Consider the following 23,955-nt stretch of genomic DNA (forward strand, 5'->3'; position numbering starts at 1 on the left):
TCTACTGATGTAAGTGCTTTCTCCTCAAGAGCCTTGTTTTATTTGTGGACCAGGCAGTTCTTTTCACTTTTTACATTGTTAATTTACAGTATGTTTCTAAATTTGTATTCTTCTTCCACCCAGTTACAAGAAAACTGAAAATACAATATAGTAAGTAAAGTACACATTAAGCAAAGCGATGGATGTTCTCATGTCAAACAATCACCTGTCAGGAAAAGGCAAGGGGAGTAGAGAAGAGGGCAGAACAGATTTGTGTCTGTAACAATGTAAACAAAATGTGTAATGTCTTTGGTATGCAGAGCAAAGCCAGAGACTGCTATCAGAATTTGCACTGCTGATATTATGGGTCCCTCTAATGTTACTATAGCAATTGCAACCACCTAATATATCTGAGCTCATTTGTGGTTAGTAACAGCATCAAAAGATACAGTTTGTAATGGTTCTGCGTATGACAATTTTGAGAAGGAAAACAACTAAAATACATTAGCAAGCTGTTTGCAGTTTATAAATATTAATAAATTACTGAATTTCTTTATAAAGAGAACAGAAATAATGTTAAACAGAACTCTAATTAAAAGTAGACCGTTTTCTCATGATTTCTGTCACATTAAAGCCAAGGTCAACACTAGCACTAAAGGGCTATAGTACTATGTGTCTTCTATCAGCAAGTCTAGAAATACCTCTATATGGTCCTTATCCCCACAGTATCTAAGCAGTAGCCAAGACACACTTCTGATACTAACCTGTTTCTTCTACTCACCAGCTCAAGACATGCAGGAACTGGGAAAGCTGACAGGTTCTGAGCAAGAAGAGCACACAGGACAGAGGATGGCCAGAGAAAGTTTGAAGTAGAAGAACAGGAGATGGTAGATAGTATTAAAATCCTCTGGCAGAACAACTCATAGGGAAGCAACCCATGGCTTTACTGGAGCTGTAGTGAATGTTCCAGATGGGAAAGGTGATCCTACTTCCCCAGCCGGAAGAGTCCATTTCACAGGCTGCTGGAAGCTGCTGCCAAATTGAACCAACACAGGTTGGAGGACATAGTAGGGACTTGTTGCTCACCTGAACTCTAACAAGCTCTTATCTCTTCTCCTTTTCTTTTTCCTCTGTAGGAAAAACATTAGAAGAGCCAAGCAGGTTGTGTGGGCTCCATGGTTCAAGGCCGAAGTGGATCAGAAACAAGTAACTGTACTGATGGGATGACTGACATTGGTTTGCCTCTGGCTTTCCTATAATATAGCACTCAAAAAGAGTAAGAGGAGGGGAGAAAATAAGAATGGACAAATGACAACAGGATTTACACTTCATACACCCAAAGCATGATGTTTGAAAATAAGTAAGGCTAAGATTTAGTCATAGGTATTTTTAGTAAAAGTCAGACAGGTCACAAGCAATAAACAAAAATTCACAGCCTGTGACTAAATCTTAGCTGCTCTGGGGGACCCTAGGGGGGCCGCTGCTCTGGGGGGCCCCAGTGGGCCGACAGCTGGCCCCTGCTACGGCAGCGAGGGCTGACTGCCTCTGAAACTGCTGCTGCTTCAGGCCGCCCCTGGGGCCAACTGCACCGGCCGCTGCTTGAGTGGCCCCGGGGCCAGCTGCCTGGCGCTGCCCCAGCAGAGGCCAGTGTGGCTGGACCTAGGACCAGCTGCTTGGGTGGCCCTGGATTCAGCTGCACCAGCCGCTGCAGAAGTCTCATAGGTCTTGGAAAGTCAAGGAATCTGTGACCTCTGTGACCCATGTGACAGACACTCAGCCTTAAAAGTAAGTCATTAAGGAAAGAAACTGCTGCAGTTCTCAAATACAGTTGTGCTCTACACTGTAGCACACAGAACTGAGTGTTGTCCTGTCAACAGTAATGCATACAGGGCTTACTATTATAGCTTCAAATCAAAAGCACATAAAAAGACTTTTCTCCTGGGAGTAACAAATATCTCTAAGTGCTTGCTATGTTCAGTAAGTCTTTTGCCTGAAAGGTTAGGTACAATATGCTAGTAGTTTTTAATCAACTCCAGATAAAGGATGGCTCTTCAGTATTTGACTTCTTTATGCTGCTTAGAGAGGTCCAAAAAATTGTCTGTCATGCAAACTATAATTCTTCTGAATCAGTGTGACTGTGGAAGATCTTCCCTCCTGAGCACAGCTTACATGTCCAAGTTCACAGCTCCAGCTCTGGTAATTGTGGAAATACTGAAATAGTTGCATGTGTGATTCTGCATGGGCACATTTACCTTGTGAACATTCTTTGCACTGAAGCTTGAAAAGTAAATCTTGTATGTCCATAATAACTGCTGGCTTTTAAAAAATTGAGGAGGCATGCAATGTTTGAAATAGCCAACACCAAGACCTGGTCGACGAAGCTATATTGCTCAGGGCTATGAAGAATTCCACGCACTATGCGATGTAGCTAGGTCAACCTACCTACACTGTAGACACAGCTCGGTCACTGGAAGAATTATTCTATTGCCCGAGCTGTGTCTAGTCTATCACCTCTTGAGGGGGTGGAATTACTACCATGATGGAAAATCACCTTCCACTGATGTATAAGTGTCTACACTACAGTGCTACAGCGGCAGAGCTGCAGCGGTGCTGTAGTAGCCCTTGAAGTGTAGACATACCCACAACATCCAAGATTATGCAACTCTCCTCTTTAGCAACTTAAAAGCTTAATGTAACTTATTTTGTGGACTAGAAGCATTCAGACAAATGTATCCCCTCTGTAGCTCTTTCAACAACGTTACAGTTAATTATGTTAAAAGATTCTCACACGTTGTGGTTCATAGAAGTCATACAACCTATGAAAAAAGTCAAAACGGCAAAACTTTAAACCTGTCACATAATAAGCAGTTCAACAAAGTCTCAGATGAGTGGATGAATCAAAGTAAGAAAGGCCAAAGTGACGTAATATAGGAAAAACAAGTACCAGGAACAGATTGTAAAAACAACAGGAAGATGTAACCAAATTAATACTACTAGGTACTTTATATAGTTTGGTTTAAAGAAATGAATTCCACAGATACATTAAAAACCATCACACAGTAAAGGCCTTTATTTCCAGCAGACAAGTCAACGCTTCCGTTAGAATCACTTTATCCAAGGTTTGAGAGAGATGGGAATTAATGACTGTGTTCAGAAACAAAAAACCAAAACACATCAGAGAACACATGCTCCCTAAAATTATGCTGTCCCTCTGATGGACCCTTTACATCATGTGACGCATCAAAAAGGATGAATTTCAAATACAGATTTGTAAGACAGAATGATTGAGGAAAAAATACTCAGACTTTACCAAGTCCTGGAGGCAAAATTAAACTTTAGTTCCTAATCCAATATATGATACAATAAGTATTGGTTCTAATTTTAGAAAGTGGGATTTGAACAACAAATTTGATGAACATAAAATTTAAGTTATTGTATTGACTACAGTAAAGTCCTCAGACATATTGAAATTATTCTCCCTTGTTATTTTCTAATGCTAAGTATATACTGTATAAATACCATCTGTACCATAGAGCTCTTTTCATAGATGAATTTTACCATAACAGGATTTTGTTTTAGTTTTGACCCAGTAATCAAAAATTTCAGAAAGGAATAGGCCAAAATGCAAGGGACTTTGGTGCCACAATGAGCAATTAACTCATGTTCATGACTTCAAAAGGTGCCAGTGACTACACAAATCTTATCCCCATCTCAGCAGGTCTGCTAGTGCCTCTTCGTTAACAGAAACACATGTAGTCAAAGAAAGGGCATCTTTTTGCAGGAGGGATGAGAGGGAAGAGTATCTTTTTAAATAAAAAAAGTGAAGGCAACAAAATCAATTAGTTTAGTGTTCACAGTAAAATGTGCCAGCTTTGTAGTTTCATTTGAAACCAAGAGTAAATCATGAAACGTCATGAAAAAATAAGATAAAAATCTCCTAGAGTGATTACTAGATGAAGTTAAAATTACCACACTAATCAGTAAACCCCAGAAGAAACGCAGGTGTCTCATAGTATAGGTCCTTTTTTAAACAGTGTGCACTTTTAAAAATCAATCCATAAAATCTGCATGTTTGGCCACGTTGCACAGGTTTTTTTACCCCCTAAAAAATACAGTGTACAGAAAAAAACTTTTTATTCCCAGTATGAATTTTGAAGTATTAAGCTCAAAACCCAAAAGTTAGAGATCAGCTAAAAGGATTTTAAATTATTTACAAATCCAGCAGGTAGAACTGCCATAATGGCTTCATTTCCATCCTTATAGTGGCTTTCATTCTATCCAGCAGCATCTTTGACAGGTATCCACTTCCAGTGAGCTTTGTCACTGATCTTCTGTCATTTTAAGCAATTCCAGAAGGGCCCCAACAGCTCCAAAATAACCCTTAAAAACAAAACCAAGAACTATCAGAAATTCTGAAGTACAACCGAGTAGCACAATACTCATAATGCTTTCAGCATTGATAAGGCAGTTAAAAAGATATACATCTTGTGAGATCAGTCACCTATACCAGTGTTCAACACGTGGATTGTAATTAAATGATTCCAGTGGGAGAAGAAAAGGGTCCAGTTGTATCATTATAAGCCTTACACAGCTTGTTGTGATTAACCAAAGGTCAAAACAGAACTTGTTATGGAACCACTGTAGTGACTCCACACACGGTAAGACAGTTTCCATTTTAACCCTATTAATTTAATTTTGACGTCATTTGACATTTTGTAAAAACAAAATCCCAAACAACCAATACAAGTATCAGGCCTGAAATGCTGCATGCATAGTTTTATGCCAGAGAAAGTTTTGGGCAGATGTATGAGGTTTATCAAATGAAAGTAAATCCAGCAAAATGAGCACCCAAACTAATTACAATTCAGGGATTTACATCTTCAACCACCTCCTGAGTTAAAGGCCATTTTCACAGAACCTAGTCTATCGCCCCCTTTGGCTTTTTAAGAAAAATATTCTCTGTGCAACTCTGTACACTCAAACATCACAGATATAGTTTCCTATAACTAACAAGGAATTTAATGGATATATTTCCCTACCTCATGTTCCAAAAACAGAGCCTTCAGCTGTCCCTTGGACCAATAATCCATAGCATATGCTAGCACCTTCATAGAGATCATATTGATTCTGAGAAAGTTTCCTACAAATACCACTCTGTCAATGTTCTGTAAAATAACAATACAAAGATGAAGAATAAAACTAAATTCAGTAGGTGTGCTGCTTTAGACATGCAATTTTACTTCTATTGAGAAAAAAAAAACTTGGGAATTTTCAACTTTATACCAGGGTGGATAAAAATCAGACTTTTTTGATAAAATACTTTGAGGAAAAAGCCTATCTAAACATTATAGCTCAAAGATATCTCATCACGGAATAGGGATTATAAATTCTAATTCTATAGGATGAAACAATATATTCATGTAATGTTTAAGAAAAGTTTTGTAAATGAGTTCCAACAGTTCATGGATTAGGGATCCTCTTTTATGAGGTTCCAGGGGCTTCTGTATAGATTTAGGTTCATCCTTCTATCTACCCAATGAGACTCAGTGCTCAGTCTAGAAGATACCATCAGAGATGCTTAGTTTTGCAGTTCTCAAACTCTGGATGTGTCTCCCCAGAGGTAACATGCTTGTTAACAGCAAAAAGGTTTTAAAATAAATAATATATAGAGGTGAGAAACAACAGAACTCAACTCTATTGTCCCTCTGAAAATTTGGGTACACAGAGTTAATCCCTTACCTCTCTCTAAAAGTGCAAAGTTTCAAAGAGTTCAATGAATAGATGATTGTGGGGGGCGGAATAGATTTGGATAAGGAGAAGAAGTCTGGAGATAAATGTGAGAAGCGAGGGACATATGCTTGTTTTGTTAAAATATTATATTTGCTGTTGAAGAAAAAAATCCAGAATACTTAATATGTTATTGTTTTAGTTAAATAAAACAATTAAAAATGTCTGTCTGGCGATGTTCTCCTCCTAATACAGCATGGCAAGAAAATCCTCCAAATATTAATGATTAACCTGTTGAATTAGAGATAGTTCACCTCCCAATGACTTCATAAATATCTGCTTCAATTACCTTTGGTAAATGAAATAACCAATCATTCATTTTCTGATATAGCTGTAAAACTAATCAGAAAAGTTTTCAAAATACATCACTGTTTAAAAATGTATAGCATGTACCTTCTAAAAATGAAACCTACATCTATCTCTGAGTTGTGAAGAATATGTATTAAGGTTATAACAACCAACAAGAATGCACTTTTATGTAGAAAACCATGATTAAATCGAGTCTTCCTGACTAATGGTTTAAATCATGATTTAAATCAAATCTACCCTGCTTTATACATCATAGCAATGCAACCCTAATTCTCCAAACTGAAACCCCAAAAGCAGTAGGTAGCTGTGTTTACTAAGGAGACAAGTGGCAGTAGGAAGGCAGATTTTATTTGAAGGACAGGATAAAGTATGTCACTAATGTGTTGCATACATATAATCACATGGCACTTAGAGGATGTATGATAGTATGAGATATTTCTCTGATGTGGTAAAACTGAAGTGTTAGTTAGCAATGCTATTTCCATGTTCTCAAATGTAATTTATTACATATGCATTTTTATTAATATTTCATTTATTAAGTGAATCAGCCCTTGAAGAGTCAAGATAATCAACAAATCCACCTGGCTCCATGGGAACCTTTGAAGGGCATTTGATAAGGATTACTCTACAGATACACATGTGTCATCATCGTTCCCAAACTGTGGTTCCACTCTGAAAAGTGTGGCAAGCCATCTCAGGGCAGGGTAAATCACAAAAAAAGGATGATTTAGTGACGGCATTGGCACAGGCCACTGCGGCCCAACAAGAGGCTACTAGGGTAAAGATGGCTGCCCAGCAAGAGTCAGTACGCGTCCAACAGGAGACGAACCAATTACTGATGAACCAGGCGGCCCAAGATCGAGCCACCCTGAATGAAGTAGTGAACCAGTTAAAAGCACTGACCACGCTGACGCCCGGGCCCCAGGGGATCCAGCCGCTGCAGGCAAGCAACTATTTACAGACTACGGACAACGATATAGAGGCATATCTCCTCGCCTTCGAGAGGACGGCACTGTGGGAGGCCTGGCCCCAAGATCAGTGGGCAGGTATCCTGGCTCCATTTCTGTGTGGGGAGCCCCAAAAGGCCTATTTCGACATGATCACAGAGACAGCTATGGATTACCCCCAGCTGAAGGTGGAAATCCTGGCAAGGTCAGGTGTGACGTCAGCCATACGGGCTCAGCGCTTCCATGAGTGGAAATACCAGGACAGCAAACCGCTGACACCATGTGTGGCAAAATACCTTGTTCGCCTCAGTAGGCTCAGTCCTTTTTAGCCTTGGAGACTCAGGTTTGGGGCAAAAGTGACTGTAAAATGGCAGGGTGAAGTTCCACATTTATTGTCTCTCACTGGTTTCAATGTTAACTGAGCTCAGTTTATATGAAAAAGCATTATTTGTTTTAATTGTTTTTTTCAAACAAACATTCAAAAAACAAACAGAAAACCACCTCTCCAATTTCAATCTAAGGGCCAACCAAGGTCAAGCCAACCTTTTTCACACATTACCGTCTGTAGTTAAGGTTCCTGTAGCCCATTATGCCTTCAGTTACACCTATGCAACCCCACTGAATCCAGTTCTGGTGATGATGTACAAAGAGAAACAGAATCTAGCATTTGTCATTTTAAAATAGTTCACACCCAGCAAGTCAACAGTTCAACAGCAAGTGAGTACCTGAACGTGAAAAAACGTATATAAGACTCTTGTTGGGAGCTTAGATGATGATGTATTTCATTAACAGTCTCTGCTGAATATCAACAGAATTATCTCTAAAGATAATGATGACATATGCTTATGAGGCCACAGACTCCAGAGGGTCAGTTAAAAAGATTTCTATCCTCCACTGTAAAACTTCATTATCTAAATAAAGCTTTTGTTGCTAAATACAGTCTCATCTGCACATTTGACTATTCTTTTCCAAGTAGTTTAGCCACGCTGATATAAATAACTAGACCATGATGTCCTTTAGCACTGTCCAGTGGTGTTGTCTGAAGAGGATGTCACACTCAAAAGGTGTAAGATATTGGATAGTGCTGAAGTACATCATGGTCCAGTTATTTATATTAACATGGCTAAAAGAAGAGTCAAATGTGCAGATGAGACTATATTTAGCAACAGCAGCTTTATTTAGATAATGCAGTTTTACAGTCATGGAGGATAGAAAACTTCTAATTAACCCTCTGGTGTCTGTGGCCACATAAGCATATATTCACATATCCTCCTAAGAACTTATTTGGCTGGAGATGTGGAAAAAGTCAGTATTTTACAGGTTAAGGTTAAAAATGGGCAGCAACATTCTGCATTCCCCAAGCAGACAGTGCTTTCTACTCTGTAAAACACACTTCTTGCAAACGGATGGCAAGGACATATGCAATACATTTCTGTTAATGCAACACTGGCAAGCTGTTTAGGAACCAAATTTAACTTCATTCTTAATAAACTTTCCTTTTCCCCCCCAAATATGACCATGAAGTTATTAGAAAATCAAAACAAATGGTATCTGACATGGACACACACTTTTTATTGAAAATCCTAAACCTAAAAGAAAACTATTCATACATGTCATTCACTATCCTATCACAAGTATGCAAAATTTATGGCAAATTATTTTACAAAAACCCAATTAATTGGTTGGACAACTGATTAAAAATCCCATTAAAGATTCCATAGGGACTAACAGAAGGAAATATGGCTACAATAATGAAATTGGCACGACCATTTCTATTTTCAGTCACTTGTAACTTTCTGGAACGATCACCTTTTGGTATAAAACTTGCTAGGCCTGGCTTCTGCCCAGGGATACATTTTGTGTGGCAGTTTAAGTAAAGACAGTTCAGCCACTTTTGAGTACAAGGAGAATAAGAACACACTACTCTTATATAAAATTCTTACTACCCTTTTAGCAGTTCTACAGCCAAAATGAAAGTTGAAACATAGCAGCCTTCAACCAATGAGGAATTCTGATGAAATTCAGATTTGATCTGATCAAGATATGACATCCTGAAAATGATATATGATATACACTGTGTAGTGTTTTTCATTAAACTATTAACAACCATAGCCCAACTGTGGAAGGCTACGTAGCATATATATGTGTGGCCAATTTAGCTGTACAGTGAAATCTGTATTGATGGTGCGGTATGGAGGGCTACTGTATACTTTATATGGTTTGTTAGGTGCTCTGCAGCTAGGGAAGATGTAAAGTACTTCCCCCAGCTGTGAACGGTAGAGGGGGGTCCTTTGTGCCAATCTATGGGACAGTGTTTCATTGACATGTACCCCAAAATATCCAGACGATGGAATTTACACACTCTTGCCAGCTTTATGCAAGCCATCCCAGCTCTGAAGTCCAGGAGGAAGAATCTTTATTTATTCATCATCTTCATATTTAATCATTTTCATTAATATGTTTAAGCTACAATAATAAGACTCATCAAATCTCATGCTTCAGGGCCTAAACTGGTTTCTCCAGTGAGTCACAAAGGAATCATCATCATGGCCCTGACCCAACACACAAGGCTTCACAACAGGCTGTGCGCCTTGTTGCTGGTAGGGGTATAGTTTTGCCTTTCTCTGAGAAGATCAAGAACTGGTTTTTGGATTAATCCCAACCAGTGAATCACATAAAACAAACAGTTTGCTCCTAAAACAAAAATATTTATTATTCAGCCTAGGATTTTTCTCTGTACGCCTAGCCCATCACACGTTGTGAACAATTGTTCTTCCTTTGTGTCATACAACTGAAATAAGCATAAGAAACAAGATCAAAGTGTTGGTGGGGAAAAATCTATTTAGATGTCCTCTATGAAATGCAAGTTATTTATCACATCTGTCCATTTTCCCTAGTAGTTCTACAGTTCATCCAGTTAAAAGAAATTGGGTCAAAAATTTCTTTGTAGAGGCATATCACAGAGGGGCATTAGTTATCTTTTTTTCTCCTCTTAATGCAACACACGTGGATCTCTGTTGTAACTCTTGATGCTTTGATAGCCCTGTACAATGCTGCTTGAACTCCGTGCCACAAGGCAACACTGTAAAGAAGCTGAAAGCAAAAAGAATGTAGAAAACCCTGATGACTGAAGATGACTTTCCAGAAAATGGAGAGTACTTGGAGCAAAAACTAACTTCATGAATAGTTCTTGACCACCAGGTCATGAAACAAACACAAACAAAAACCAACGCAATGAGAATGCGGCAGTCATACTTTATTGCTTATGGGATAACAACAAGAGCTACTAAACCAAGAGATAATTAGAAGAATTGATCTGCTATATTGATCTAAAGAGTGAGAACAGCTCCGGGGATCATGAATTATAGGAGTGTTCATTTATTATAAAACCTTGTTTTTTTTTAAATCCAAATGTCCTGTGCCTTATAGCAAAGAGTACCTTATAATGGAGTTAATAGTAGACTTCAAAAGAGCTAGGAGCCAATATTAAATGTGTGCATCTATCTAGTAGGGCAGTCATTGAATAGGTATATAAGCATTTTGCACTTACTGTTTTTGTTATCTGTACTGCAGTAATGCTAGAGGCCTCAATGAAACGTACAGTGAATTTGCAGACTTACCTCATTCAGTGCACACATGCGAGCAATGGAGCCAATGTTGTTGGTGATAGTGACCAAGGTAGCTCTGGCCAGGTCCTCTTTACTGATGGAATCTCTTTTTTCTTTACTCATCATGTGGCCAAAGCTGTGTTGGAAATATTAACGTTCTTTTATTCTAAGTTATTCAGAAAGGTTAAATTTCCACAGATCCACCTTAGTAAGCTTATAATATAAAAAGTTTTGCTTGGATTTGATGCTGTTGACTCTGGGCATAATATTAAGGTTGCCAACCCTCCAGGACTGGCCTGGAGTTTCCTGGAATCAGCATACATTTTCCAGTGATTATTGAAAGCAATCCAGGAGATTTTTTTATGAGTTATTTTAAGAAAATGACATTATGTCATGTTGGGGGAAAAAAGATCTCCTGGAATAGCTTCAGTCAGAGTTGGCAACCCTACGTAACATGGACATGTGAGAAAGGACTTCTTAATAAAGAAAACACAATAGGAGAATACAGTTACAATGGGTAAAGGTGTTTCTTTCAAAATTAATGAATTTTAAATTAAAATAAGTTTTATCTTCTAGACTTTGAATATTTTTATACTTTATTAGAAAACAAAAACAGGAGAGAGATCCTAAATAAGAATACCACAATACAGCAAGGTGACTTTTATATACAGACAGAGGACATAGGGTAGGAATTGAGAGTTCAGTTTAGTGTGCACAGCAAATTTCTATTAAGCTCTTTGAAAACAACCAGTTAAATATGTACCTTGATGCTACAGCAGATCCTTGAAGGCCAAATCGTTCATAGTCTCCCCCATAAATATCTTTTACCAGTTTATCAACGTTGGTGCTGTCTCCTTTAGCTGCCATTTCTAGTGCTTCTTCAAAAGTCTCACAGCCAGTCAGCAAACAGCACAGACCCAGGAACGTTCCACCTCCGAGACTAAAATGAGAAGAGTTCTTAGGCACCAGGCAGTTCTAAGAAGCGTCATCCACACATTCTGTCTCCTGCTTTTACTTGCTCTTTGCATGGCTCCTTTCTAGAAGTTCACATCTCCTGATTTGGACCAATGAGGAGAGACACTCTAGGCTGCATCTATGGTTATGAGCCATGCCAGGCAGACTCTCCATGATTAGAAGCCTGGTGATTCTAATCATGAAGATCTAGCTGGGAGGACTCAAACCACAGGGATGCAACCTACAGCATATTGAGTCTCCCCCAAACCCATGCATGGCCATAGACTTGGAACTACAGCTCAAGCACGTGTGTGCAGCGCTCTAGCCATCTTTCCCTGGTCATAGGGGTCAGAGTGGAAATCACTGGTAATCAGCAACCAAAGCACCCCCAAGCCAGGGAGAAATGGGCAAGGAGCAGCCAGAACTGGGCACCTAGCAAGGGACCAGCAGGCCACCCAAAGCATCCCTCAGTTGATAACAGGAAACAGCCAGATACTCTCCCAGCCCAGGGCAAGAAACAATCCTAGTAACTAACGGCAGCTCTCCTGAGCAAGACGTAGCTGGGCAAAGCCACAAGAAGCAGCCAGGGTTACTTACAGGCGCCAAAGCCAGCAAGGAGCATGGCAATTCTTACGTTTCTTAAGCTTGTTCCATGCTGCAGCCTTGTCAGGCTTCAGCTCAGATAATCAGGACGTGCGTTGGTTATGTAAATACAGTAATGCATATTTATCATATGCATATTAGGATGTTGAATATTTGCATAACTCCTCCAGATTTATGAACCTTCAGCCTTAACAGACCTGAACTCCAACATTTTTTAAAGTTGAATTTATATGTGAGCTCAGTGCTTGTGCAGGGTTAGAGCCCTGGAGATGAAAATCCTCATATATATCAACTGAGCTGAATGTACACATTTCTCCAAACTTTCCTGTCAACATGCCTAAGTCACGGCAACAAGGGAGTAGTTTGGCCTATTCATTCCTTGACCTCTTCGCTGAAACAAGAGTGACAATGAGTCCAAGGTGGGACAGTATTTCTATGGAGTGAACAGCTGTCCAACTAGAAAACAGACTATTAATTTATTCCACAAAGGCTACTTGCTGCTGACCTGGGTCAATTTAGAACCAATTAGATAATCTCAGATCTGAATATTCACAACGAAGTACCACTACAAATTGATGTTTAAGCAATAAGAAATATACACATTGTTCTTATAATTCAGATTTTTGAATTGGTTAAAAAATTATCCACATAACATACAGGATTGTGGACATGATTCTCCTCTGAAGTCAATGGAGTTATGGCGTGTAACAGGACATCCAAGCCCTACAGTTTTACGATCAGTTTGTTTGTTTGTTTGTACTGTATACTTGGAAATGAGACAAACAGTTCAAGGCTATCGAATGCTAAAGGCAAAGGAGTTTTCAAGTTAAAGGTCTCCTGTGCATCCATACTAAAAATATTATTATTATATTATTCATGGGGGGTGGGGGGAAAGCAACCCACACACACACTCTTACATAGGCTGAAGTCAAAAACATGTTCTATATCCTATGTGTAATGAAAAACAGTGAAATTTTCAGTGTGCCTTCAGTGTTTAAGTGATCTATCCATAGGTCTGAACATACATTCAAGCTTTAGGAAGAACAGACCATTAGTGAGTTACATATCCTCCACATTAATCAAAAAGAGGAGTGGGGAAGGCAACAGAGCGTTGCCACAGGTTACCCATGAAAAGAGTGGGAGAAAAGATGCAGCACTGGGAGGTTTTAATATGAATGATGGACTGACAATGAAGGGGGAGTCATAGAAAAACAACAAATACAGTTAGAAATATTGCCAAATCCCAGCTTGTTTAATCCTCTCTAGCAATGATAATTAGATGTCTCTTTCTTCAATTTTGGGGGAACTACTGTACCAAACTTCATATTTCTTTCACGCTATTCATAGAAAAAAATCAGAAGGATGTTAGCAAATGCTTCAATAATTTAAAACCACCACCACCAAATTTTTAGTTTAATTAATCTTATCCCCAATATTCATCACATATAGGAATACACCGGACCCTCGCTAGAACGCGCGTCTATATAGCACAAATTCGCATATAACACGGTTGTGGCCATGGATCCCAAATTTAATTACTTTAATTGCAATTCATTTTAACGTGGTCCCTGCTATAACGCGATACCGCACATAGATCCCAAATCCCGTGTTTTATCGAGGGTCCAGTGTATTTTCATTCCCTAATGTATGAATTGCTATAATATTGTATGCTTAGATACGTTGTATAAATCGGTTAGTCTTTGAGGTGCCGCCAGACTCCTCCTTGTTTTTGTGGATACAGACTAACACGGCTACCCCCTGATACTTTGTATAATTCTTGTAATTTTTCTATATAATTCAAAAAATTAATTACATGCTGCTGTACTTAAATAGTCAACAGCAAGTGAAACAATGTAGTATTTTGGTTTTGACAATGCAAGCATCTCCATGAGGAGAGGGCAACTTAAACATTCAGTTGGGGTCCCTAGGTCCCTGGCAGAGGCTCCCCAGCAGCTGCAATGGATTGATGCATCTCCAAGCTGTCTTCTATGGAAGGACGGGGAGAGAAGTGGCAATAATCTGACCCCGTATATATACAGTAGCATCCTTACCTGGTCCCTGTAACTCTTTTATAGTTGTCCTTGGAATACACTGCTAGGATGCTGACCCCTGAGCCTATGTTAACCAGCAACATTGGATATGGATTATCAAGGCAGTAAGGCTTTTTCTGACATTGTTCAGGAGCTGTGGGATTTTCAAAATAATAGCACTCTGGCTGGCCATTAAACCCAACAGAATCAACATACAGCAGGCCCTGGATCAAGCAGTCCAGCTCATCCAGTTTATGGAGCTGCAGATCAGCAATCTGGAAGAGACCAAGAAGTTAATAAATGAACATTTGTTAGTTCAACACATGCAACACAGAGAAGGGCAAAAGGCTCTGATGAAGCACTTTGTACTGTTTGAGTTGCATAATGTGTCACCATTAAAGTAGCCAAAGTTTCTTTTAAGCCAGAAGTCAAGTAAAAATAGATTGTTTGCCCAACAACAGGCATATCACAAAATGATCAGTACTATACAGTACAGTAGCCGTTTTCAATCTTTTTTCATCTGTGGACCCCTACAAATTTTTGAATGGAGGTGCGGATCGCTTTAGAAATCTTAGACAGTCTGTGGTCTCCAGGGGTCCACGGACCACAGGCTGAAAACCACTCTTCTTTGGTAACAACCACCTTTTGCAGATCCCCAGAGGTCCGTGGACCAAAGGTTGAAAATCACTGCAGTACAGGCTTCAGATTCCCTTTGCCTTAAAGAGATTTTCTGGACTACTTGCACGGCAAACTGCTGCCACCAAGTCAGAGTTCAGATTAATCAGAAAACTCTCCAGCAAAACCTATTCTGCAGCTGTTTAACAGTATCTGACAGCCAGAGACAGCAGCATTTCCCAGGATGCACCTATCTATTTATTCAGACATTCAAATCAAACATTCCATTGAAATCTAAACTTAAGTAACTTCATAGCTAAAATACCACCATCCCCCGGTCCATGCTTTATGAAACAGAAAGTACAAAAAAATGTAAATGTGTAAGATGTGCTAGTGGCACATCACAAAATACAGAAACATTATTAGTAAGGATTTACATTTCTACAGCACCTTTTTATCCAGAGATTTCAAAAAGCGGTTTCTTCCTTAGATTATACAGGTGGATCAGTTTAGGATGTTTCATAAAAACACATATTGGAAGTCATTATCTCCATGATTTAAATGTAAGAAACTGATCCCACGTGCACAGAAATAATCCTTGATAATGAAAGAATGGGCAAGAGGAGACATAAAATAACTTTTGTCTCAGAAGGATGTTTTCCTATGAAAACATCATAAGCCACCCATGACTGGACTCAAGCTTGTCATAACATATTACTTAATAGGCTCAGACTGACTGTTGCTTCCTGCTTGTATAAAACGACAGTTCTGTGGAAAGTGCCTCCTTCAAAATGACACAGGAGTTGAGTCCATATCAGGGGAGTAAACAATATGGGGGAAGGATGCAGAGAGAAAAAAAATATAACCATCCCCTGCTCAGGTCTTCTGGGTTGCACTGTTTACATGATGAATGAGGAGAATGAAAAGGAGCTGGAAAAACTAAGATTTTAAAGAAGGTTTATCAAAGTAGCCTTATAAAGCTGCTTTATAAACATGCTGATTTGGAACAATCCCCAGTTATTCGATTGCCACTTCTTTTCTCGTTGCTCTTCATTCAGTTAGAGATGTGCTGCATCCTGAGACAGTTTAAGATGACCACCACCATCCCTCATTAATTACAGAGGAAATGATTTTCTTGTTTTGCTAAATGCAACCCTGAAGTTAACTTTTCATTGCTCCAAATTCAGGGTAAGGTTTCCCACAGTAACCATAACCCTTTCCCAATATGTGCGTACATTATGATAAGGGTCTTTCCTGACACAGTCACACGACACAGATGCAAGGTGGCAAAATGCTACATACTGCAGATGCATCTGTAGACAGATGCAATATATACAAATAGCAAAGGAAAATTCACTTTTCTCTATATTACTGAAGGAGTGGAATGAAATACAGTTACTTTCCAATATGCTTTTTTTATAACTCACATCACATATTGTTCACTGCTGTGTGAACATGCTGCATAATGAACATCTGATATAATGGGTATTAACAAGGGGGCCATAATTAGTGGTTATATGACCCTTTATTCTGACTTTCAAAAACTTGTGCACTTAAAATCTCATTCAACATTGCACCAGAATAATCATCTGTAAATGTTTTTGTCTCTCCAATAGGTCAATTTCATATAATGAAAAGTATAACTAACACAACCCTAAGAATGAAATAACCTGAAGTATCAATATCAAGAAGAATGTTGGGAACAAAATTATGATTCTGACAGCAAAAATTCTAATTGCTGCAACTCTTGGGATCCATCCAGAGCTCTATTACAGAGAAGTGGAATGTAGGGGAAGTAGAGGAGGAGCTAACAGATCTGCTCTCGGCACCCAGGGGATGCAAAAGTTTCAATCCATGGTAACAGGGAAATGGGAATTTTCCCTGCTCTCAGGTGTCTCTGCTGGGTCAGTTGCTGCACAATCATCTGAAAGAAGTCCTTCCCCTGCTCTCTCTCTCACAATATTCCCAGCAAAAAACTTACTAGAGAACAAATTATTTTACCTGCTTACAAAACATTTTGTCACAAGTTTTGTCCCTCAATTTAGCAGGCTGAAAGTTCTTTATAACTTAATTATTTTAGCTTCAGAACATCTTTATGAGGTAAGTATTACTTACTCACGTTCTACAGATGAGGGAACTGAATTACAGAAAGCTTTATTTGCCCAATATCATACCACAAGTCAGTGGTAGCGTGAGGGAGAGAACCAGGTCTGTTCATTAACCAAAACCTATCCTTCATAGAAGTGACTCAAGTAGCTTGCCCACATCAGAAAATAGATGTTGCCTTAGACCTCAGCCATGGTATTGAGTAGGTCTATTTCTTTGCTGGTGCCATCATGCTACCCTGCCACATTCTGCTCCAGCTTGGCTTTCAACCTTCCAAGTCCCAGTTTTGCTGAAAAAGACCCAAAGCTTGACCACTGCCCCAATATCACTTTAGGTTGGGAGCTGAACAAACAAGCAGGACTCTTGAGGGGAAAGATTGGAGCTTGTGACGTTTACAGTGAGTTTTACTTGTTTAAATGGGAGCCATTTCTTGTTTGTTTTTTACTGCACCGCACAAATGGCTTTGTTTGAGACCTCTTATTGTATTTTTATTGGCATGTTTTGGAAACAGTTATGATGGCCACCAAACAGAGAGGTTCTTAAGAAGGCCTGAAAAACCATCAGGCGCAGGAAGTTATGGACAAGTTTATCTCAAGCTTCGAAACTAGTGTGATCATAGAGGGAGCAATGCCATATTCTATGCCTTCCCCACAATAGGTCATTTCCAAAGATAGGCAGGTTCCAGGGTTAGTCAGAGGGGTACAGGGGTGTGCTGGAGAAGTCAACAGATGCTACAAAAGCCAGTTTGTAGAACAGAGACCACACCATCTCCATGCCCACCCCCAAATATAGTACACCTGCTCAAAGAGTATCTTTTTCAAATGCTTTCATCAAGGCCTTTTTGGCAGGTGTAATAATGAACAAAGGGAGACCTGGTCACACCCAAGGGGGGTATAAGTTGACTTGACTCCAGGGAGAAAGAGATGACACCAGACAGTTGTCACCAGGGAAGTGGCAGCTGACAGGACCCTGACACTGTGAATAGGGCCTTTACTGATTGATTCCCCCCACCAGTATAGGGGAACATTTCTTGCTTTTTTGGGAAGGTTTAAGTCCTTGACAGTAGTAAAGTAATTATCCTCAGGAAAGTCTGACCATGCTGAATCAGAGTTGAAATTTCTTTGTAAGTAAATGACATGTTTGAGGCCAGATCTACACTACAGAGCTATATTGGTATAACTATATCATACAGGGGTGTGAAAAATCCACACCTGTGAGCAATGTAGTTATACCAACCTAGACCCCCCAGCGTAGACAGCGCTCCATCAATGGGAGAAGCTCTCCTGTCGGTGAAGGATCATCTTCACTTGAGCACTACAATGGTGCAGCTACATCGTTTTAAATGTAGACCGGACCTCAGACTCCAATAACAAAGAATAAGATGACACAGCTCTGTTCAGGAACATCCATGGATAAACCTGAAATATTTGCAAGGACACAGGCAGGTCCTAATGAGACCATCAGGGCAGAGATGAGTATACGCTTTTAAGTCAGAAAGACACATATACAAATTCAGTTGTATTTGTGTTTTCAAAACCAATTCAAACAAACAGTTACTAATTTTTTGGGTGTTCTATATAAAATCTGAATTTTAGAATCCCTTCTAAATATAGCTTAAAGTTACAGTTGTTCCTTTTTGAACTATTCTTGGAAATATGTAAACTTATTTTTAATATTTTATATTTTGCAAGTGCATTTTTAAACCAATTGTATCAATTGCAATAGCCCCACTTGCTACAGCTCCGGTTTTTGTTATGCCTTCTCTCTCTTCCAGGCCTCATTCTAATTTTTCCATTTGCTTTTGTATAACAGATCATAATATACCTTTTCCATCTATCTCCCTCTCCCACCGCTATAACTGTGTTCTCCACTTCCTCCCCTAATATTCTGCCTCCTCCCCACAAAAATCTCTCTGAACCTACTTCTCTTCTAGTTTACCTCATTTCTACTCACCGCCATTCAGAATTTGGAAATCTGTCCATACACTTACAAGCCAAAGAACAAGCCATACTAGCAACAAACTGACATGAATGATGGGTGGGGTTCCACTATTCAAGAACAGTCCCATTCCAAGCTGTTGAGAAAGGAGAGGTGGCTAGGATACCTACCAGAGTGCTATTCCTGAACCTCCCTTGGGAGGATCCATCTTTTATATCAGCCTGCAGAGAGCACGTATCTGATAAGTTTTAAGATCCTCTCTCCCCCAATCTCCTTTGGAAGCTGGAATGAAGAAAGGAGCATTTTCTGTTCTCCTCACTAGAGCTTCCTGGCTGCTAAGGGTGATCGTGACAATAAGAGTTTTCACTACTTTACCTTTCCCAAGATTGCACTGTTCACTCCTCTGCCCCAAGGTTACAGCTTCTAGCCTTCTCAAGCAAAAGAGTAAAACTAATAAGAATGTTGTCAGTATCACAGCTGCCCAAAGGATTCTGAATAGCAGTAGTGAACCTGACACCATTCGTCTGTATCTTGGAGAGCTATGGACAGCAATAGAGACATAGGGAGCTGTCTTTATGTAGTCAGCATGGCACCCATCAATAATTTTTTCACATCAAGGTGATCTTTGCAATCATCAGGGCTTTTAAAACAAAAACTCAGATTCTCCAGTAGTTGATGGCACTCTTTGGGGAATCTTCCTAATGGGTGTGGGCAGGTGGACTTTTCAAGCCCTGCATAGAAGGTATATATCAAGATTCTATCAGTAACAAAGAATAGCCTTTGGGGAATAACAAACATGTAGTAAATAATCGCTGAGCAGACTTTCCCTATTCTCATTTATGTGCACTTTTGCTCCACTGTTTCATATTATTTTAAAAGTAGGTAAATGTACGTTATAAAATTAACAGACGTACACCAAGACAATTCACACCTCTTGAATATATTGATTTATACTTGTTCACAATTTAATGAACACACAAAAATATCATTCCAGATTAAAATGACTAGAAATAATTTATATGGACATGTTTTCATTACACTCAGAGTGTAAATGTAGTATGGAAATATTTCAGCTTTCAGGACATGACAGGATCCACCATCTGTCAGAAAGCAGTCTAACCCTAGTACTTTCCACTGCAGTGACTGACACCACACTCCTAAAAACAGACACTTTGAAAATGCCTAAGGTTGTTTTAAAAGAGAAAGTGTTTACAAATCAATTTTAAAAAGGTTAGAAACTACCTTCCCCACTCCCACCTTGGTAAAGCGCCTAAACAGCTTCCAGTGTTATACTGTTAGATTGATTCTCTATAGAACAGAGAGCAAGGTCCCCACCTAGACCCACTGAAATCAATAAGAATTTTGCCACTAACTGCAATGGAAGTGGTTCTGAGGACAGATTTATAATTCACAAGCTAAATAAATACGGTACGGAAACATGGAAGTTTTTTTTATAGAAATGTCAAAGATTTGGAGGCACATCTCAAGTGTCTTTCAACTAGACTTACTCTGTAACATAAGCCAAGTGACAGAGTAAGTTATTTCTTGTTATATTACAAAGCATTTTACTGTGGAAGAAATAAGCATTTTGGATAGACAGGGTATTCCAGAAGAAGGTAAAGAATTTTCAAAGGATTTATACTGCAAGTGAACAAGCAAAGAATCCCATGTCCTCTTTATAGACATAACCTGAAATATGGAGCCCGCAACCTAAGCACCCCCTTGCAGCCATGGCTCACTCTGCAGCACCCTGCCTTTGATTTCCCCCTCTTCACTGGGCACCAAAGATCCACCTAATTTTTCCCTTTTACTGGGGCCAAAGTACCTCAGCTTTCCACCATAGGTGACACGGCAGGGCTCCTCCACAGCTTAACAAGGACTCTCTGACATGCCCAGTAAGTAAATTTATTTGTCCAAACATAGGCATGTAACAGACCACCCTCCCCCGCCCACAGAAAACCCCCCACAGTTCCTCAGCTCTCCCTTTGTCCTAGGATTTCATGGCTTATCCTGCCAGTGGGGTCTCAGGTAATCCTGCCACTTGCAGCACCCCATTCCTAGCCAACTCTGCTCTCAGCCAATTCTGTTGCCCTTCAGAGCAACCTTCATAGGCACCTGGCCTTTGGTTCCTCTCCCCAGGCAGTCTGCCACAATAACTCCTCCTCATCCCGCCCTCTTTAAAAGGCGGGGAGGGCTGTACCTGGAGTGATAAAGGCCTGTAATTAGTCTCAGTTGGGCCTAATAAACACTGACACTGGGATCTGGGCCTGGTCTACTCACAGGGTCCAGCTACCCTGTGACCTATTACTCATGAAGAAGTCGGTGTAATACAGACCAATGAAAAATGGTCAGAACTGAGTGACAAACTTTATAAAGAGAAACTGCCAGCACAGCTAGCTCCCAAGAACAGCAGTGCTGCCTGCAAGTAAATGCAACCAGTAAAAGAATTCAGGAAAGAAGGAAAAAGGCCAACCTGAAAATTCTGCCATATTACTGACTCATTCTTGTTCATGTTCCTCACGGAGTATTATATATTGCCCTCTGGCTGATAAGCCTATTTCTGTGGTTTCACTGAAGAGATGAATGAATCCAACTGGATCCTAGAACTTCAAGGAAGAATGCTCAAATGCCAGGAGCATTGCAGCAATGGCCTGGGGGATTATCAATCATTTTTGCCCAGGACCACGGGATGGACCCCAGGCACTCCTTTCTCCTGCACTGTCCTAAGTCACCAGGGTTTACAAACGGCCTACATCAGAGAGGGAGGCTAGACAGCAAATCCAGCTGACCGTGGCATGGAAGATTTTTACCTGCCTCCCTGTTTCTGAGACTCAGGTCTTGTCTACATTACCTGCAGGATCAAAGGGCAGCGATTGATCCAGCGGGGGTCGATTTATCGTGTCTAGACTAGACGCGATAAATCAACCGCAGAGCACTCTCCTGTCAACTCCAGTATTCCACCGGAGTAAGAGGCACAGGCGGAGTCGACGGCGGAGCATCAGCTGTCAACTCACCGCAGTGAAAACACTGCGGTGAGTAGATCTAAGTACATCGACTTCAGCTACGTTATTCACGTAGCTGAAGTTGCGTAACTTAGATCGACCCCTCCGCCACACACAGTATAGACCAGACCTAAAGGTTTCATTTTCAGAGGTGATGAGAACTCACAGTTCCCACTGACTTTATTTGGAATTCCAGGTGCTTAGCACCTCTAAGAATCTGCTGTTGCAACTCAGAATTGGAACAGCTCCAAATGGTGAGCTATTTGGTCATGGTACAGGACCGCTTTCAGGCAGGCAAACTTCTTCAGTGTAGCTCTAGCTGGCATTGAGATTTTCTGGTCCTCTGAATCGAGTATCTGAGGAAGAAGGTTCAAGTGTGTAGTTTCTGCCAGTTGAGTGCCACCCAGTTTTGCAGACAGAGATTCTGGATGAGGTTTGCTGATCACATGCAACAGTCCTTTGTCCCTTTTGATTTGTGGAAGCCAATGGGGAGTGCTTGGACCCACTATGGCAAGGGCCAATAATGCAGGAAAAATGTTTCTAGGCCCTAGAAGCTATACTATATCACTTCTCCAGTGGTCCCATAAACTTCGGCAAAAATAAAGTTTGATTTTAAAATGATGTTTTAGCCCCTAACATTTTGAATATGTTGAGGTAAGGGAATCTTTTTATTTTCAGTGTAATATTTAGTCAGTTATTGTTTTAATTACACATCTACACCTGGATTGGATGGGGTAGTAATGTTGTATCTGTAGCTACTCACCACTTCACCTATACCTGAAATTAAGAACATATCACCCCTTCCTAAGAAATCTTCACCAGCTTCCTGTTTTGTTTTATGAATGTGGCAACCATTATTCCAACTGATGGAAGAGTAGGCTGAACAGCCGGACCAATCACTGTGGAGAGATACGAAATGGGGAACTGAAAAGTTAATATTTGGGAAATGGAGAGAATAGGAAGGAATAAGGGTACCTGAAATCAAATCTGTGGAAAATATTTAAAGCTAGAAGGGAGATTTGGAACCTGATTCTCCAACAGGCAAGTAGTAGTGATTCTTTGGGGAATAAAAGAAAGCAGCAGCAATACTAAAAGTTAAACTACTGCTTTTGGATTTGAACATGTTATTTTGCAATAATATGGCAGACACTTTCCTGCTAGAGCTGTGCAATCCTGAAGGACACTAGGTTGTACAATTCATGGATATTTAGAAATACTGTTATGAAATACAAAAATAAATGTTACAAGGGGGAAATAAATACAAAAGTAGGCTACAGAGGTTAAACAAAGCATTTTACCAATATTCATAGCTCCATGGATTTACATGCATGCAATCAGATTAAACACTTTCTATGAAAGGATGCATTTAAATTTTTGTTATATGCATCCCCATAGTTAGGTTATACATTACAATTCATTACAGTCTGCATGTAAAAGTATCAGGTGTGCAAGAAACTCAGACAATGACATTTCAATGCTTCAGGACACAGATTCTTAAACTGTGGTCCATGACAAAATAAGCCACTGTGCAACCTCTTCTCTCTGATGTAGATCTTGCCACTATTATTCATGCTCAAAATAGATTGCCACGATGTACAGTATAGGTGGATACAACTCAGGATGATTCAGAAGCTGAATAAGCAGGCTGCAGCATTCTGCACTCAGTCATGTTGCACATTGGCAGTACTTCAGACTTGTGTTCTGGGGGATGTCATGGCTTCTAACAAGCTTCTGGATGGACTTCAAGGTGTTGATTTTAACTTATCAAGCTCTCATTGGTTTAGGACCTAATTGCTCTCCCCCTGTGACAGACTGTTACAGCTGAGATCAGCACGGGCACTGGAGCTTCCTCAATACAAATGATGGAGCGCTGCTGGCAGGGCCTTCTCTAGGATCGGTCTTCTGTTTTGAAACTCACTTCCCACACCCACTCAAGCTGTCAGAGCCCAGATTTTTTAGCCTTCCCTGCAGGCTGCAAAGGCCTTTTTTTTCCCCTCTTGTGTAAGGCTGATGAGAAGAGAGTGGGCCAAGATGAACATATTTATGGGAAGTCCTTTGCTTATTTAGTAATTTTAGT

The 23,955-nt window shown here is 39.9% G+C and overlaps 1 protein-coding gene across 3 annotated transcripts in view; it reads right to left on the reverse strand.

The window, feature by feature from the left end:
- Positions 1-3,026: 3,026 nt before the first annotated feature.
- The window catches only part of PANK1 (pantothenate kinase 1), a 38,006-nt gene continuing 17,077 nt past the window's right edge, over positions 3,027-23,955 (reverse strand). For all 3 annotated transcript variants that reach the window (XM_037904892.2, XM_037904893.2, XM_043551720.1), the window contains 5 exons: positions 14,239-14,492; positions 11,394-11,570; positions 10,643-10,766; positions 5,019-5,144; positions 3,027-4,359 (listed from right to left, as the gene is read on the reverse strand). In XM_037904892.2, the coding sequence (XP_037760820.1) occupies positions 4,300-4,359; positions 5,019-5,144; positions 10,643-10,766; positions 11,394-11,570; positions 14,239-14,492 (741 nt within the window). In that variant the 3' untranslated portion in view covers positions 3,027-4,299. The remainder of the gene's footprint in view (positions 4,360-5,018; positions 5,145-10,642; positions 10,767-11,393; positions 11,571-14,238; positions 14,493-23,955) is intronic.

Source organism: Chelonia mydas, chromosome 7, assembly GCF_015237465.2.
Source record: "Chelonia mydas isolate rCheMyd1 chromosome 7, rCheMyd1.pri.v2, whole genome shotgun sequence".
In the NCBI taxonomy this organism is placed as follows: Eukaryota; Metazoa; Chordata; order Testudines; family Cheloniidae; genus Chelonia; species Chelonia mydas.